This window comes from Notechis scutatus, chromosome 14 (genome assembly GCF_049901735.1).
Source record: "Notechis scutatus isolate UNSWTSFEM ecotype Mainland chromosome 14, rNotScu1.2, whole genome shotgun sequence".
NCBI classification, from domain to species: Eukaryota; Metazoa; Chordata; class Lepidosauria; order Squamata; family Elapidae; genus Notechis; species Notechis scutatus.
The window spans coordinates 4353432-4372126 of record NC_142022.1 but is presented as its reverse complement, the minus strand read 5'-3'; the positions used below and the strand labels follow the sequence as shown (position 1 = coordinate 4372126).

Genomic DNA, 18695 nt, shown 5'->3' with positions numbered 1-18695 from the left:
TTTCCTCGTTTTTATTCTCGAAGACAAGATGGACGGAGCTCCGGAAAGGGGCGGAGGCCTCCGCTGCACGGTGGGGGAACCTTCCCGGGTGGGAGAATCGACGGCTGTTGCCTTCTTCCTTCCCTGCCTGATGCTTTGCGCATGTCTGAAGAGGTTGAGAGTGGGGAGGGGGGCGTTTTGAAAAGCAGGAGCAAAGGAGGTGCAGCTACACCGGTTGAACTACTTGCTGGGTCACTCTTAGAAATGGCACCTTCTCCATGGGGGTGGAGGGGCGGTAACCTTAGATCTGGTTGTGGGAAGCAGTACAGGTCGTCTTCTACTTAGAACCGTTCGTTTAGTGGCTGTTCAAAGTTACACTGAAAAAAGGTGACTTATGGCCGTTTTTCACACTTAACGACCGTTGTAGCATCGCCATCTGATCAAAATCCAGACACTTGGTTACTGACTCGCATTTATGACGGTCGCGGGGTCGTGTGATCCCCTTTTGTGACCTTCTCACAAGCAAAGTCCATGGGGAAGCCAGATTCACTTCACAACCTCGTTTCTAATTTTAACAATGGCAAGGGATTCACTTGACTGTGGCAAGGGAGGTCGCAAAATAGGGCAAAACTTCACTTAACAAATATCTTGCTTGGCCACAGATGTTGTGTGTGTGTATGTGGTCAATTCTGGCCATAAGTCAAGGACTACCTGTATGTGGCAGGCAGAATTATGGCCCAGAATGGGCAAATTAATAAAAAAAAAATAATAAAAAATAAAAAAAAAAAAAAAATTAAATTAATTATTTTTAAATATAAAAATTAAAAAATTTTAAAAAAAATATAAAATAAAAAAAAAAAAAAAAAAAAAAAAAAAAAAAAAAAAAAAAAAAAAAAAAAAAAAAAAAAAAAAAAAAAAAAAAAAAAAAAAAAAAAAAAAAAAAAAAAAAAAAAAAAAAAAAAAAAAAAAAAAAAAAAAAAAAAAAAAAAAAAAAAAAAAAAAAAAAAAAAAAAAAAGAAAAGGCCCCTGCTCTTCCAGATTTCCCAAAGAACTTCATTTTAGATCAAAATTTTGAAATTGGGTCAGTATTTTTCAACTTTGGCAGCTTCAAGCTGTGTGGGCTTCCAACTCCCAGAAGGGTTCCACTATATAGGTCAGGCGAGCCCATATTCGAAGTCTTTTTTATATTTTTCACTGACAGTTTTGTGTTACTTTCTCCTCTTATTGTAGCTGGAATTTGCTGTTGAGATGACTTGTCAAAAGTGTGTAGAGGCGGTTCAGAAAACACTGCAAAAGACACCGGGTGAGATCAGCTTCAGAATGACCAACGTTCTTGTCAACGTTTATTTTATTTTAACTCCCCTTTATGATATTTATAAATAACTCAAAGTGGTGAACATATCCAACACACCTTCCTTCTGTTTTCCCCACATCAACAACTCTGTTGAGGTGGGTTATGCTGAGGGAGAGTGGCTGGTCCAAAGGTACTTCAGCAAGTTTTGTGTCTTAAGGCAAGAATACCAAGCTGGTGGGATTAGAACTCCTAGTCGCCTGGTTTCTACACAATAGTTCACTTCCTCACCACTTCATTTTACCTATTGAAATTCCACAGATGTTGAAAATGTGTATCAGAAAAGCAACTCAGTTTTCCATCCAGCTATTTTCTGGCTGAGGAGGAAGAACTCCTGGAATACTCAGCCAATACAGAGCACCAATTTTTTGGGGGGTGGGAAACCCTAAATCCGTTCATTATTGGAAGCCTTGTTCCAGATGCAAAATTATTTTCATGAATTTGTAACTGTAAAAGTGTTGGTGTTGGCTCTGGGACTTTCTCCCCAGGGTGATGTAACCATCTCAGGCTTTTCTCAGATCAAGCTGCAGGATAATTACTGCATGTTAGAAGTTGTCTTTTGGCTGGAAATTACCCCAAAATGTGAAAAATTGCAGTCCACATGACTCCAGACTGATGCAAACGGCCATAAATACAAGCCAGTTGCCAATCACCCAGACTACAATCATATGATTGCAGAGTGGGGTGCGGCTGTCAGAACTTCCAAAATGGGTCTAGCAAGTAGTTTTGGGGAGATACATGGAAACTTGGAATGGATACTAAGGGACCGGTTATTAAGTGAGGACTACTGTACAAAGAGACCAGGAAACAAGAATTTTAGTGTCCTGACATTACATGTTGTACGCTTACCACCTTGAATTACTTATGAAGTAATAGAGGCAAGATAAAAATCTCATGGTTATTTAAATTTATCCAGAAAGCCAGTTTGATCTAATAGTTAAGGCACCACGTTAGAAAACAAGAGATTGTGAGTTATAGTCCTGCCTTAGGCATGAAAGCCATCTCTCTCAGCCCAACCTACATCACCGAAGTTATTGCTGTGGGGAAAAATGGGAGGAAGATGTGTTGGATATGTTCACCATATAGAGTTATTTGTAAAAATAATAAAGGTGGGGTATATAACATTCCTTAGTCTTGGCAACATCCCAGTCTTGGCAATGTGAAGACTTATGGACTTCAGCTCCCAGAATTCCCCAGCTGGCTTCTATGCAGCCAGCTGGGGAATTCTGGGAGTTGAAGTCCACACATTTTCACGTTGCCAAGGTTGGGAAGCCCTGCCCTATATGTTTCTCTCTCCATTTCCTTACAGGCCTCCGCATAGTTGACATCAAGCTGGATTCGCAGACTGTGCTGGTGGAGACAAGTCTTGGAACTGAGGAAGTCCAGAACCTTTTAGAAACGACGGGGCGTAAGGCTGTGCTGAAAGGAATGGGAAGTAATGTTCCAGGTAAATCCCAACACGATCGTCAACACTTCCTTTGGAATCTTCTATTCCAGATTTATTCCTGGAATAAATCAGCAAACTTTTAAATAGCTCTATGATGTACAAGCTTTCTTTCCCTCAAGCCATTGGTGTGAAGTGGACGGAAATCCTTGGAAAAATTTTGATGGGTTTAAAGCATTGTGCCTAAAACTGATGGGATCAGCCATAAACCCTTCAGAGCAGATCTGCTACATTATCTGGATCAGTGTTTGTCAAAATTAGTACCTTGAAGATATGTGGGCTTGAACTCCCAGAATTCTTCAGCCGGCAAGGAACTGGCCAAACAAGCTAACCACAGAACCTCCAAGATCATTCCCACCGACACTGACAGAGGACAAACTACTAGAATATAAATTGAGAACAAACCCTACTAGCACTGATGATGTTACCTAGTGGGGTAATGAAACATTGCAAGAAAACATCCAAGCTCAGAGAGCACCAAGGACCCTACAGTCATCGTCCTCCCCCTTCTCCTCCCCATCCCCATCCCTTTTTCCTCCACTCCACTTCCTTCCAGCACTGATGACATTGCCTAGTTTGGTAATGAAACGTCTGCAAGGAAACCACCAAGCTCAGAGAGCACCAAGGACCACTCAGATTATTTTCTACTACAAACGTCTCTCTTTCGACCTCCCTTTTTCCCCCCAAGGATTGCTCGGCACTGCTGCCGTGGCCATGGTGTCGGGCCGTGGACTGATCCAAGGGGTCGTGAGGTTCCTGCAAGTCTCGCCCGAAAAGTGCCTTGTGGATGGCACGATCGACGGCCTTCCACCAGGGCTGCACGGGCTTCATGTCCATGAATTTGGAGACCTCAGCCGGACTTTTGACAGGTGAGAGGCTCTAGAACAGGGGTGTCCAACCTTGGCAACTTTAAGAGTTGTGGACTTCAACTCCCAGAATTCTGGGAGTTGAAGTCCACAACTCTTAAAGTTGCCAAGGTTGGACACCCCTGCTCTAGAAGGTGGTTCTTTTTCTTTCCCAGGAGGTTTCAGGGGTTGTAAAAGTTGGAGAGAACTTTTTTTTTTCTGACTGCCAAATCTCCCACTCTGATTTTATCCTAAACAGTTGTGGAGACCACTTCAACCCCAAAGGGGAATGCCATGGAGGCCCCCAGGATCTGCACAGGGTGAGTTAGGCCACCAATCGCCTTTTATTCTTCTTGGCTTATGTCTCTGTGACCTTGTATGGACTTCCAGGTTGGTGGCATGCCCCAAGTTGTGAGTGCTCCAACACTGGAGGATTTTAAGAAGAGATTGGGCAGCCGTTTGTCTGCGGTGGTACAAGGTTTTTCTGCTTGAGCAGGAGGGGTTGGACTAGAAGACCTCCAAGGTCCCTTCCAACTCTTGTTATTCTGCTATGCTGTTAATTGTAACTGTAAGTTAAGGATTGAATCGTTTTTCAGCATGCAGGTGATCTTGGGAACATCTTGGCCACTGCTGATGGAAGAGCATCCTTTCGGATGGAAGATCACCAGCTGAAGGTAAGTCGCTCCGGGAGCAAAGAAGCCGTCCAGCAAATGGGTTGATGAAAGAACTCACTGGGGCAACTCAGCAGGTAGGTCGGGGTTTTAGGAGCTGGGTATATGTGTCTATATATGGGCAGCTTCCAGCTTGGCCCTTTAGCCCAAGCTGGAAGCTGCCCATTCTCTGCAACTGGCCGAGCAACTGTAAGTTCTAATCCCAGTTTAGGCATGAAACCTGGATGGGTGACTTTGGGCCAATCACCAGGAGAATGTGAGTTCTAGTTGCGCCATAGAATAGGAATAGGGATAGAATTAGAATAAAAATGGAATGGAATGGAATAGAAAATATAGAATACAGAATAGAATGTAAAATAGAATAGAACATAGTATAGAATAGAGTAGAATAGAATAGAGAATAGAATAGAGAATAGAATAGAATATAATATAATAGAGAATAGAACAGAATAGAGAATAGAACAGAATAGAATAGAGAACAGAATAAAAATAGAAAAGAAAATAAATAGGGTAGGATCCCACGATGCCCCCCTTAGCCACTTCGCCACTTAATGATGAATCTTTTATCCCTTTTGTGGTCATGAACCGAGGACTTCCCATACAGATATCCGCTTGACCGTTGTGAAACAAGGTTGGGTCCACTCATGGCGTTGTCTTCTTTCCCTCCTTAGGTGGACGATATAATTGGCCGTTCCTTGGTAGTAGACGAAGGGGAGGATGACTTGGGCCGCGGGAATCACCCACTGTCAAAAATCTCTGGAAATTCTGGGGAGAGGTGAGGAATAACTCTGCCACTTGCCAGCAGTTCAATCCTGACTGACTCAGTCTTTCCATCCTTCTGAGGTCAGTAAAATGAGGACCCAGGTTTTTGGGGGGCAAGTTGCCGACTCTGTAAACAGCTTAGAGAGGGCTGGAAAGCACCGTGAGGCACTATACAATTCTAACTGCTGTTGCTATTCCAACTCTGTTATTCTGTTATTCATTCTAAACCAGCTTTCTGTCTAGATAAAAAGATTCTTTTTGCAAACCAAAAAAACAAAAGACTTGACCTCTCTCTCCGTTTTTTATTTTTATTTTTATTTTGCAGAGTGGCCTGCGGAATCATTGCTCGCTCATCCGGCCTCTTCCAGAATCCCAAGAAAATATGTACCTGCAGCGGAGTGACCCTTTGGGAAGAGCGGGAAAGATCTGCCACCAGGCTAGGCCAGGCCGTTCCCGAACACCCCACTCCTCACCTGTAGGTGCTGCCATTGCTCCCCTCGCTCTGGAGTTTGCAAAGGGGGTTCAGCTATTCTCTTTAGGTGCCTCCCGCAATGACCCCAATAAGGCAGGTTCGGTGTGGGTGTGTGTTTGTGTGTCTGGAGAGAGACACAAACATACAAATCGGCTTTTGCTGGCAGGAGGAAAAGATCATCATTGCACTTTGGATAGATTCCCCCAAAAAAAAAAAACCTCCAAACATTCCAATAATGCACATCACTTTTAGATTTTGTTTTGGTTTTCCACACACACGCACAATTTTTTTAGGCTTAAGTTTGGGGATTTGGGAGTTTTTGCTGCCTTCCTTTTGCATCTTTTTTTTTTTTTTTTTGCATCTATGCCTTCATTTTAGGATTGTGGGAACAGTGCCTTTCCCCCCTCCCCTTCTCTGCGGGCACAGAAGGAAGAAAATCAACAGATCTGGTCTGCAGCCATAGATGAGGCTTAACGCTGGTGAGATTGCAGTTGATGGTTTAAAAGGAGGAGCCCCTTCCTTCCCCCCCCTGCCAAAAAGGGGAACTTTCTCTGTTAGGTTGGGGCAATGGGGGACGGCATTCTTTGCCCTGCCCTGTTTATCTCAAGAAGAATATATTGAGAGGCATAGGGGTTGCTACAACACCAAAAATTGTTCGTACAGGCAGGCAGGCCTCAGCTTACAACAGTTCATTGAATGACTGAATGGCACTCAAAACAGTGGCTTATGACCATGGCAGCATTTCAACAGTCAGGTGATTAAAATTCGGATTTGCTCGTCAACTGGCTCCTATTTTATGACCGTCGCAGTGTCCCTGGAATCATAGTCAATGAGGGAAGCCAGATCCACTTAACAGCCGTGTCACTCACTTAACAAACTGCAGTGATTCCACAAAACCATAATGGCAAGAAAGGTCGTTAAAAAGGAGCAATAATTCACTTCGCAAAGGTCTCGCTTGGCAACAGAAATTTCGGACACGGTTGCGGTCGTAAGGAAAGGGGTACCCGTATCCCCGTCGGCTTGTCGTGAATCAGTCTGGCCTCACCCTCCTTGGGATGTGTGACAGTGCCTTAAGTGTCTGTAAAAATATTGTTGGTCTGGAAAGGGCTCCAAGATCACTTCCAACTTTGTTATTCTGTTAATTGTGGAAAGCGAGGAAAAGCAGGGGAGTGGGACTGATAGTCCTCATTTTACAACCATTCATTCGAAGTTACTTATGACTAAATTGTTCACGCTTAAAGATGGTTGCCGCATCCCAAGGGTCACATGATCAAAATTCAGACACTTGGCCCCTGACTCGTATTTATGACGGTTGCAGTGTCCTGGAGGTCACGTGATCCCTTTTTGCGACCTGACCAGGGGACAATCAGATTCACTTAACAACCAGATCACTAAGATCACAAACTGCAGGGAATTCACTTTACCACTGTGGCAAGAGAGGTAAAATGGGGAGAAAAACTTCACTTAACAACTGTCCTGTTTAACACTGGAAATGTGGGGCTCAAATTGTGGTCGTAAGGTGAGGATTATCGGTAGTACAAAATGGTCGTGTATTAGGGCGGGCTTGGGAGTGGATTTTTCCTGTGAGGGTTCTGTCTGGGACAGAGGTGCAATTTGAACTGCGCCTCTTGTTTTGCTGGTTCTTTTTATTTCTTTGACCATCCATTAAATTATATAATCTTCTTAAGCAGCTGCTGTGTGTGTCTCCTCTGATTTAATGCATTGCTGACACAATGTTTCCCCGAAAATAAGACCCTGTCTTATAATTTTTTTTGCCACCAAAAAAGGCACCAGATTGTTGTGGTTAGCCGGCAGCAGGTGCGGATGTCTGAGGAGAGCGAGGACTCAGATGAGGGGCCAGGACCATTAGGGCAGTGATCCCCAACCTTTTTTAGCCTAGCATCAGCTGGCGCCGGTACCGGTACGCATCAGCTGGGCGCCGCCATCTTTTTGATGAAAAAGTGCTTCCGGTGACCTCACCGGAAGCACTTTTTCATCAAAAAGATGGCGGCTGCGCTTCGTGAGCTTTTCCGGGTAGAAATGGCTTTCTACCCAGAAAAGCTCACCGAGCATGGCGCCGCCATCTTTTGATGAAAACATGCTTCGGTGAGCTTTCTACCGGAAAAGCTCACCGAAGCACTTTTTCATCAAAAAGATGGCGGCGCCCAGCAAGCCAGCGGCCGGTAGGACTTGTTCCGGTCCGCGGACCGGTGGTTGGGGACCCCTGCATTAGGGAGTGGACTGATGCCTTCAGAGATTGTGGGGGCTGGCAGCAGCGATGAGGAGGTTCCCGAGGAGCCTGTGCCAAGTGCACGTGCACGCAGGATTGTTCGTAGGAAAGCAGCTGCAGCAGCACAGGCGACTCGGAAGTAAGGCTGCAAGGTAATGGCCCCTCCTTCAAGAAGATAAAAGCCAGCTGTGAAGCAAACGTACTTTGCAGGAAGCAAAGACATTTTGAAACTCCAGCCTCGTGGACATTACAGTATCTTAAGTTGGTATTTGAAGACTCTTGTGTTGTGAAATATTTCTTATCTGTTATTCTTGGCAGCCTCGCACAATTTTGGCGAGGCTCGTGCTTATCAAAGTTAATTAGTTTGCAGCAGCCTTTTAACCGGGGATTCGTAAGAATCATTAAAAGTTTTCTGTTCCCTTTGGTTTGTGTTTTTTTATTGGAAAAGGGTTTGGGTCAGAACATAGGTCTTATTTTGGGGGGATGTCATCGACTGACTAACTTCACTTACGTGCATCACCCCTTTTTCGCTGTCAGAGGCCTTCTGCGGCCGTCAAGGCTTTTCTGAAGGCCTCTGCAGCTGATCTCTGGATCGATCTGGAGCTCTGTTCTCCAGAGGCCTTCAGGAAGGCCTTGCCAGCCTTGCCGGTCGGGATGTGCGAGGCCTGGCTACAGCTGTCCAAAGGTAAGTAGTAGGGTAGCTCCACGTCCCCATTCTATCTTAACTTTTATCCCAGCACTCGAGTGGGTGGGCTTTTTCTGGGAGTAGGGCTTATATTGGGTGCTCATGTAAAAAAATCAAGCTAGGACTTACTTTCAGGGTAGGTTATATTTTCAGGGAAACTAGGTAAGATGGAGATCTCTTTTTTGTGATATATCCATTTTGGAAATTCCTTGGTGCTAACTATTTTGTGGCTGATTTTTTGAGAGCTGACTCCATGTTTTCAACCAGCCTTTTTTTTTTTCTTCAAACGTGGCAACTTTTAAGAGGCCTGGACTTCCACTCCCAGAAGTCCTTACATCTTAAAAGTTGCCAAGTTTGAAAAGTACTGCCTTAAACCTTTTTGGATTGGCAACTGTAGGGTAAAGTGAAAGGTTCAGCAAAGATTCTAGTTATATTGCAACCTATTTATTACAGAACTCTCATAAATGGTAAGGTGCATCAAACTAAGAGGTACTAGTGTCTAATCAAAGGCTGAAATTCGAATTTCTTTTCATTATTTATGTAGCTATCACTCTCCAACCCATAGAAGGTAAAAAGAATCTCAAAAGTCCCACTTACAGATAAAAGCAATGATCTACCCATTTTATATCTATGAAAAGCGAGAGAGCTCTACTGCGCAAGCGCAGTGAGAAAAGCTCACGGAGGAGTGGGGCGTTTCAGTGCAGGGTTATGTAGAGCTATTCAAACAAGAGCGACCCATCTTGATGAAGGGTCCTCATTTTCCCTCATAAGAAACCCTCAATGTGAATCTACACTTCTTTCGGGTTTAGGGCTGGCTGTTTTTCCGCAGCTTCTATTTGTATGAAAGCACATCCTCCTAGTCCGAGAGGTGGGGGGGGTTGCAGTCACGGCCCCCTCAAAGGAGCGGGGGCTACTGCGCATGCTCCGGTAGCAGCCGTGCCAGAGCGCGAGACGAGATTCGCGCTCGGAGGGAGGCGGCGTGTCGTGACTCCGCGCAGGCGCGTCGACGCGTTCTCCTTATTTCTCCTCAGAAAGCGCGTCGCTGTCGCGGGCGCCATTTTGAGTGGCCGCCTCGCCTATTCTTTCACCCCCCCCTTCCCCGTTTTCTCCGGTTTCTCCTCGGGGACCGCCGGGCGCGCGATGCAGGCGGGCGTAAAGGTGTTCGTGGGCAACGTTCCGGAGGAGGCTTCGCAGGTGGAGCTGCGCGACCTCTTCGAGGCGGCCGTGCCGGGCGAGGTGCTGAAGGTGGCCCTCATGAAGCAGTTCGCCTTCGTCCACCTGCGCGACGAGGCGGCGGCCGAGCGCGCCATCCAGAAGCTCAACGGCCACCTGCTCCACTGCCACCGGGTCGTCGTCGAGCTCTCCCGCCCGAGGCCCACCCACACCGTCAAGATCTTCGTCGGCAACGTCTCGGCCGCCTGCACCAGCGGCGAGCTCCGCGTCCTCTTCCAGGAGTATGGGCCCGTCGTCGAGTGCGACATCGTGAAAGGTAGCGGGCCTCGAAAGGGGGGAGAAAAAGGGGCCCTTCCGGCCGCGCAGATAGGCTGCTTCTGGACGGGGAGGCTCTGCTCCACGGCGCTTCGTTCGGCCGATTGCGGGTAGTTCTCGACTTACGACCGCCAGGCCGCCCGCGCGCGCGCTCTGTCTCTCCCTCCCACCCCCACCATTACAAATTTTCCTGGCCATATGCAGCTGTGATGAATTTGGCCCCGTTTTTAAGACCGTTCGTGCCCACGGTTGTTAAGAGAATCCCAGTACAGGTAGTCCTCGACTCACGACCCCCATCCGAGGCCATAAACTTCCGCGGTTAAGTGAGACATTTTGTTCTGCCACCGTTTTACCCAAACTTTCTTGTGAAGTGAATCACTACAGTTGTTCAGTTAGTAACCTGGTTGTTAAATGAGTCTAGTTTCCCTCATTGACTTTGCTTACCCCGGGAGACAGCCATGGTCATAAAAACGACCCGTTTGCCTGCCAAGCGTCTGGATTTGGATGCTGTAAATTGTGGGGATGCTGCCAAAGGTCATAACTGTGAAAAATACAGTCCTGGGTCACTTTTTTTTTCCAGCGCCGGTCTAACTTTGAAATGAGTCACTAAAGGGACTGTCGTAAGTCGAGGACTACCTGTAGTTGAGTTAGTCAGGTGTTTGTGAAGTGAATCTGGCTTCCCTATTGATTTTACTTGTTGCAAAAAAGGGGAATCACATGACCCTGGGGACTCTGCAACCGTCATAAGTATGAGCCGGTTGCAAAGCATCTGAATTTTGATCACGTGACCATGGGGAGGACGCAACGGTCACGAGTGGTCGAAAATGGCCGTAAGTCACTTTCCCCCCCACTGCTGCTATAACCTTTGGTCACTAAACAAAACGGTTGTATGTCGAGGACTATCTGCGGTGGAGGGGGCGGTGTTTAAAGGATCGGACTCCTGGGTGGGGGGGTTTGCTGTCTTAATTCTCATTACTCTGTTTCCCCTTTTCATCTATTCATTAGCTTTTTGCCACAGCTCTGACGCCGACCAAACGCACCGGTGGGCGGCAGTTTGCAAAGACAAGCGACAAGGCCGCCCTTTAATCCTTTGGCTCGGGTGCCGCCACACACGACCGACAGAAAGGGCTTGGGAGGGAGAAGGGGGGCTTTTTTGGGTGGGGCGGTTGGATTGGACCCTGGTTGCCAAGTGGTACCAAGCACGGAGCGCAGTGCTGTGGATGTCTCCTTTGGATACCTTTGCAGTGGGAAAGAGAGGGCATTTTGGCAAAGAGCGAGCGTGGTTCAGTAGGGACTGATAGGCCCATCTTCTGTCAACTGGTTTCTGTTTTATTCGTGTGAATTCCTTGCTGGGGGTGGCCGGGGGAAAATACGGCCTCAATGTCTCGGCCAGATTTATTTTATTTGTGTCCTGCCTATATTATTTTGACAAATCACACAAGGCGGCGAACATATCCAAGCGCAACTTCTTCCTCCATATTTTCTCCACAACAACAATCCCTGGAAAGTGGATTGGGCTGAGAGAGAGGTACTGGCTCAAAGTCACCCAGCTGGTGGGACTAGAACTCATGGTCTCTTGGTTTCTAGCCTGGTGCTTTAATCATGGTTTGCTTGTCATATAGATGGCTGCAATACCCAGAAGGTTGAGTGGGAGGAAGATAAACCTCTCTGCCCACACCTCCATCCCTTTGCCTTGGGTAGCATGTCAGCAACATATTAAGAGCAAGAACTTGGTGGTGGTTTGGTGTCTTGATGTTCTTGGAGCTTTGTTCTTTCCCCTCCATCTTGGAGCCAGACAAATATTTATTCCGTCTGGTTCTTCCAAAAGTCCCATTGTAGAGGTTGGATATACTACTTGTAGCCCATAGGACTTTTTTCAATCTTTTTTTTTTTGCCACTGTTGTGAATCACTGCAGTTTTTAAGTGAATCACTTGGTTGTTTGAATCAAACCAGATTTCCCCACTGGCTTTGCTTGTCGAAAGCTCACAAATGGCAATCAGGTGACTCCAGGGCACTGCAACCATTTATACATGCTGACTGCCAAGCACCCAACTTTTGATCACAAGCAAAATCGCATGGGATACAATGGGCATAAGGGCAAGGGTCAGTCACAAGTAACTTTTTTCAGTGCCGTCGTGACTTCAAATGGTTGCTAAACAAAAGGTGGTAAGTCAAAGACTTACAAGAAGTTGAGTGGTTGGAAAGATGGGACTAGATATTTTTATATCTGTGGTCAAAAGGAAGACCAAAACTTGTGCCTAGTAAAAATCTTATTTTTCTGATAGTGCTTTTTTTCCTACTTGCAGTGCAAGTAGTCTGAATGGGAGGTTATGATAGCATGGATTGATAGTCTGTGCTAGTAGTCCTTGATAGAAAACCTCCCTCGTCCCTTCCGACCCTGTGATTTTATGACTTTGTGAATGTGGGACTTGTCTTAACATGTGGCTATTGGATTCCTGTGGCGACAACCTGTAAGTCTAGTGTTATATATCGCTCAGGCAAGTTTTTCCTGGAGGCTGAAAAGTAAGAATAATGAGTCTTCAGTTTCCAGGTGAAAGTATTTTATAGTTGAAAATTGACCAAGAAATCTCCACTATTTTTATTTTTTCAACCATGTGGTTAAAGCCCTTTTATCACTTAATGATGAGAGCAATCTGTGTCTCCAGTTTCAGGGTTTATTAAAATTTAGTTCTACTTTGTTGGTCTGATTTCTGTCCTATAGTCCTATTTTTTCAAACAGAATGGAAATTTGGAGATAGTTTGCAACATAATCCAACGTTGGCATAGTGTAGCTTAGCCCTTATTTCAGCAATTCTCTACAATTAAGTTTAAATGGATTTTCCCTTGTAGAAAAAGAGGGAAATTGTGGGAAATCCAGCATGATTCATCAGTGAGTCAACTCAAGTATAAAATAATTCGGCAAACATGACGTAGATAAATCCCTATGGAAACAGAAAAAAGACATGTTGGAAAAACTAGTGAACCAGAAGTCAACATTTTTGTAATAGTTATGGATTAATACAGTCTTAAGTCTTACTGGGGAAAATATTTGTTTCCATAAAAGAGCTGAGAAATGTCCTCAAATGACAATATTTATAGTATAAATATAAATGTTAAACTGTTTATTAAATTTAGGTGCTGCCTATCTCTGCAAAGCGACTCTACAGAATTATAAACTTAAAGGCCATACAATTTGCAGATGTGGTTATGATTTTTTTCTCCAGTAGTAGTTGGTTTGAAAGAGCTGCATATGATTCAAGCACTGAATGAATGTGTGTGTTTGTGTGTGTGTGTGTTAAAATGTTTCTTTTGGAGCTTTTCCAAGTCTACAGTACAGATGTAGGACCCAACTTTACAGCACATAGTACTGAACAATGCTCAGAGGCAACTGCCTTTTCAGCTCCAATCAGAAGGTTCTTAGTATTGCAAATGTAAGTTTTATATCCATCGATGGCCATCATGTTATTCTATTCCCCTTTGGTATTAAGCAGTTAGTTTTTTGAAAAATAAAGTTGCTTGTTACCCAAGAATTATAACCCTTATATCTTATTTTCCCATAGTTTCTGATTAATGGATAGTTGGGTACATTGTTTAATTTAAAAAAAAAATGATCAGAGTTGAAAGCCATCAGTTCCCACTCCTAGTTGGTTTCTGGTTTGCACTAACTTGGAGAAGCAGAAAGACATTTTGATACCTTGTTCCTAAGAATTGTGATAATCTTGAGTCTATATAATCACTAATGTGAATTCAGCAGGGAAAAGTTTTAACATTTATTCTGCATCTAATGTAAAGTGTAGGAGATGCTTAAATGTGTTCTGTGTTCTACATAAACTTTAGTGGGAGATACGCAGTGTAGAAAGATAACCATCATCTCACATAACTTCTGTTGTTACTTGAAATTCATTTTTGTCAAAGCTATTAATTATTTTACTGATTAAAGCCATGTAAAAATATAAATTTACCATAGGATGTCCAAATTAGGCCACTGGTTTTACCTTAAAAGATCATTTCATTTTTGAGCCTTTTAAGCACAGTTCTATTTTAAAGGTTTTTTTTTCCTAAAAGACAAAGACCCAACCTAGTATTTAAAAGCTGTTACAGTTACATCGTACTTTGCACATTTTCAGTACATTTACATTCAGTCAAAGTAGCAGCATGGAAATCAAAAGGAACTCCCTCCCAACCCTCCCATTGTTCTGTGTTCTGTGTCTTCTCCATTTTTGGCTGGGGATGACCTACTGATAGCATTCGAAGTATTTTATTCAGGATTAATATGGTGGAGCAAAAAGACCAAAACACCATGGAGATAACTATTTTGGAAGAAACCTGTGAGATTCTTTAGCCTCAACTCCCTGTTTAGTGCAGTCACTGATACATGGTCTGTTCAACCTCTGTCTGAAATTTCCAGAAAACAAGAGGTAGCTCCTCACCCGGCAGTCTGTTCTACTTCTAAAAGCTCTCATGGGACATTTTTCCTAGTGTTTGCCCAAGCCCAGTTCTAGTTTTGCTCTCGGGAGTTAAAAATAAAATAAAATTGATTCAGTTCTGTCTTCTGCATGGTGACCTGGGAATTAATCTTTCTTTTCATGAGCCAGCTAAGCAAATCGTTCAGGTGCTAGAGGCATTAGTAGGTAAGAAGGGAACCCTGGTGCTAAGGCAGTAGATGTTCAGTATGAGCCGCAGTGGTGCAGTGGTTACAGTGCAGTACTGTAGTCTACTTCTGCTGCATGCCGGTTGTCTGCAATTTGGCAGTTGAAATCTCACCAAGCTCAAGATTGACTCAGCCTTCCATCCTTCCGAGGTGGGTAAAATGTGGACTCAAATTGTTGGGGGCAATATGCTGACTCTGTAAACCGCTTAGAGTGGGCTGTAAAGCAGTATATAAGTGCTATTGCTATCTTGTGCCTTGCTAAGTTCCAGTGGCCTTTTTTTTTTTTTTGGTTCCTTTGTAGTGGTTAGAATTGCAAAGCCGCCTTCTATTGGACAGCTATTTGTCCAGGCTGGTATAGTCTGCTTGAGCTCCAAAGTCCTGTCCCTTCCCTGGTGGCGCAGTGGTTAGAATGCAATATTGCAGGCTAATTCTGCCAATTGCCAGGAGTTCGATTCTCACCTTGACTCAGCCTTCCATCCTTCCGAGGTCGGTAAAATGAGGACTTAGATTGTTGGGGGCAATATGCTGACTCTGTAAACCGCTTAGAGAGGGCTGGAAAGCACTGTGAAGTGGTATATAAGTCTGAATGCTATTGCTATCGCCGACAGAGGCTGCTTCCCAGCGGATACACGGCCGCTTAAGGCCTTTCTCTGTACCCAAGGCGTATTCCCAATAGAAATGGTTTCCACTAATGAAATGTCATGTCTTCCTTATTGATAACCTTCTGTCTGCTGCTTTATCAGACTACGCGTTCGTGCACATGGAGAAAGACGAGGATGCTAAAACCGCCATTGAACACCTTAATGGAAGAGAAATCAAGGGCAAAAGGATTAATGTGGAACTTTCCAATAAAGCTCATAAAAGGGGGATTGCAGGTTACATTGGACAGTTCGGCGGAGACGAAAAGAACAAAATACCAACTTTAGAGAACCTGCAGACCAGGAATGATGGCCTGAGATCCGGTAACCTTGCCTACTCAATGGGGAATCCGGCTTATTCTTCACTTGACTATGACTATCAGCAGCGGATGAACAATAACACCAAATTTGACTCGAATGGCCAAGCCAGGCAGATGTCCCCTTCTTTCTTCAGAAGGGACCGGAGCCCGCTAAGACGCTCGCCCACGAGAGCAGGCTACACGCTCCCCATGACCGGACAGCAAGCTTCCTACAGAGACCAACCTGCAGCATCGCTTGGGATGGCCTACAGGCCTCAGCCTACTACTGGGCAGGCGGCCATGTACCGAGCCCAGCCCTCCACCATGCTGGCAAATGCATACAGAGCCCAGTCCTCTGTTGCCAATACTCAGGCGGCGGCAGCAGCCTCGGCATTAACATCCTATAATACTCAAGCCTATGGAACCCAGGCCACTGCTTCCCAAGTCGCCACTTACGAAGCCCAGCCCTCCACAACGTACGCTGCTGCTGCTGCTGCTTATGGGGCCCAGACAGCTGCCTCCTATGCAGCCTCCTACGGGGCCCAAGCAACTGCTCTCTCCGCCTCTTACGGAGCCCAGACAGCAGCCAGCCAGTCAGCCTTGTACGCAGCTCACACTCTCTCAGCCCAGCCTGCATCCTATGGAGTCCAGCCCGCCGTTGGCCATGCTGCTTCCTACGGGGCTCAGGCTTCATCTGCGATGCAATCTGCTTATGGGACCCAATCTGCAGCCAGCCTGGCAGCTGCTTACAGCATGCAGGATGCTGCGGCGGCTGCTTACAAAACGCAACTGTCTGCGTCGTTGCCCACGGCTTACAGAGCCCCAGCCGAAGCAGCCTACGCAGCCCAGCAGTCTGCTTCAGCCCCCGTAGCAGCAGGTTATAGGTCTCAGGCTGCAGCATACAATGGGTTGACCCAGACCGGGCAGCAGGCAGCTTCCTATGCAGGGATGTCCCAGGCAGAAACTGCCGTTCTCCACCCACTCTATGAACGCACACGCCTCTCCCCGCCACGTGGAAGCCGTGAGGATCTCTACAGAAAAGCGGCTGCAATGAACAAGAGGTATGCGGCTTTGATCATGCTTTGCACAGCAATCCCGCGTTCTATCCGAGGAGCTCTCTGTACTTCCAGAGGGACTCAAAATGAGATTCCATTCTCCAACCCTGAAAACAGGAAGGGGTTGGGTATGGAGCTCGCTAATAACCCCTTCATTGATTCTGCCTTTAGATTCCCCCCTCCTCTTTCAGCCCTTTTTCTTCTGTGCTTTTTCTATTTAAAGAAAAAGGAAGCAAAAGAATAGTTACACTCACAATTTACTTCTCTCCCAAACTGCATATTATAAATGCATGCATATAACAGAAAGAGACATCCTAGGAACCAAAAATACCTGGGTAATTTGGTGGAAGGTATATGGGCCCTGGTTCCTGAATCTCCCCTATCATATGAAAGTGAAACTAAATTAGCTCCTTAACTTAGCTTGAGCACAAACATATTTAAGGGATGTGTTTGGTTCATACCTGATCCAAAGGCTCTTTAGGTTTTCTAGGTTCCAGTCAGCTTGGGAAAAACATGCTCTGCTCAACGTGCCCTCTATTTTGAGCCATGTTCAACATCCAGGAGCCTGAATTTTTAAGTGGTTATGTAATTAGGTAGAATTTGAGTCCAAAGTATACATGTGGAACATGAGACACCGTAACTAAATCCTTTGAAAACTTAAATGTTTTCCTGGCCAGATTATCAACAGGGAACTTTTCCTACCAGTACTAGGAGTTAGAAAGGCTAGTACCTTAATGCAAGTGAGGATCCTTTATTCATCCTCCTGGAATGTAATTTCTGCACTGTAGTCTCATCAAGTCTGGAAGAGCTCAAGTGCTTTTCTTAAACAGGAATTTATAGTTTTAACTAAGCCACTAAGGGATTCTCTCCAGCCTCCAACACACAGGTAAAAGGGCGGGGGAGGCACAGCATATATTTAATTGGGGCATTTGCCACAAGTCTCTTTTCCTTTTTTTCTTTTTAATTTACCAAATGTCTCTTCTCTTAACCAGGTACAGTTCTGATCTCTCAGATGACCGCCGTTTATCTGACTACTCTGATTTCCGCCGCTTATCTGACTCCCCCCATGCGTACCGCCACTCGCCAACAAAAGCTCAACTGGATTATCGCCGCCTCCCCGAAATGCAGTCTGATGCCCGTTACGCAGGTGCCTATGGCGATTACTTGCGTAATGCACAACTGCAGCTGCATGCTAGTTACCAGCGCCGTCTGTAGAGGAAATTCCCCGCCTTCTGGGGTGGGACTCTGGTTGCCGTGGCCTCCGCCGTTGTAACCTGTAGAGCATAATCCCAGCTGCTGCATCCTAAGTCAGCAGTTCGATTTCAGAACAATCTTTTAGTCCTGACATTTCTTGATCATGGGTGCCCTAGGCCACTTTAGCTCTTAACCTTTCTTTCTTTCTTTTTGTTGTTGTTGTTGTTCTTCCTTATGCCATGTAAAGGGTGTGCTATTAGGTAAGTCATACGTGCTGCCCCAACGCGAGCAATTTTGTAAACAAAAATCTTTTGGGGGATTGCCTTAACCTTACTGTTAGGGCACTCTGTTTGGCCTCAGGAGCATCGTACATTGGTGCACACTGGACCTTCTAAAACCAAAGTATGGCGTCGGGGGGGTTCGCACAAAGAACGACCATCACTTCAGCTTTCTCCTCGGTCTGGTCTTTCTCAAGATCCCGCCCAATGGGAAAACAATTCCACCTGGTTAATCTTTCATTTAATGAAAATGAGAATCACCTTTTCAAATCAGCTCAGTTGCTTCTATGTAACTGCATCCTTCCTTGATTTATGACAGCCTAGGCTGGGCAGGTAAACCTTATGTTAGAAGTGAGTTTAGATCATTTTCTTTTTTTGGGAGGGGGGCTATTATTGTAAATAAAATGGACTCGATGACATTTTAGACCACCCACTTGTGTTATGATTTTGGTGTCCGTTTGTGTATGTGCGCAAATTCCCATTCGTTCATCCTTACCTTCCTGTCATCGGTATGTGTGTAAAACTGACCTTGCCCAACTTTGTCCCAATTTTATCCTGTGGCTCCTATCATTCCCGACCATTTTCCCCATTCAGGTTCTGGGTCAAGAGGTCAATGATCCAGAATCGCTGACGGGCTTAGTCTGGGAACGAG

At 45.3% G+C, this 18695-nt stretch overlaps 2 protein-coding genes across 3 annotated transcripts; both read left to right on the top strand.

Annotated features, from left to right (window-relative positions):
* The first annotated feature begins 13 nt into the window (after positions 1 to 13).
* CCS (copper chaperone for superoxide dismutase) lies at positions 14 to 7214 on the top strand. Of its 2 annotated transcripts, none has more exons than XM_026685396.2 (8): positions 14 to 70; positions 1210 to 1282; positions 2640 to 2777; positions 3463 to 3643; positions 3879 to 3939; positions 4216 to 4293; positions 4962 to 5065; positions 5378 to 7214. In XM_026685396.2, the coding sequence occupies exons 1-8, from the start codon at positions 29 to 31 to the stop codon at positions 5529 to 5531; spliced, it is 831 nt and encodes a 276-aa protein (XP_026541181.1). In that variant the 5' UTR covers positions 14 to 28; the 3' UTR covers positions 5532 to 7214. The 2 variants fall into 2 exon arrangements, with proteins under 2 accessions (XP_026541181.1, XP_026541179.1); XM_026685394.2 differs by having other exon boundaries at positions 14 to 88.
* Positions 7215 to 9427: 2213 nt separating this feature from the next.
* On the top strand, positions 9428 to 18462 carry LOC113423853 (uncharacterized). The gene is made up of 3 exons (XM_026685420.2): positions 9428 to 9928; positions 15323 to 16577; positions 17564 to 18462. The coding sequence occupies exons 1-3, from the start codon at positions 9580 to 9582 to the stop codon at positions 17784 to 17786; spliced, it is 1827 nt and encodes a 608-aa protein (XP_026541205.1). The 5' UTR covers positions 9428 to 9579; the 3' UTR covers positions 17787 to 18462.
* The last annotated feature ends 233 nt before the right edge of the window (positions 18463 to 18695 follow it).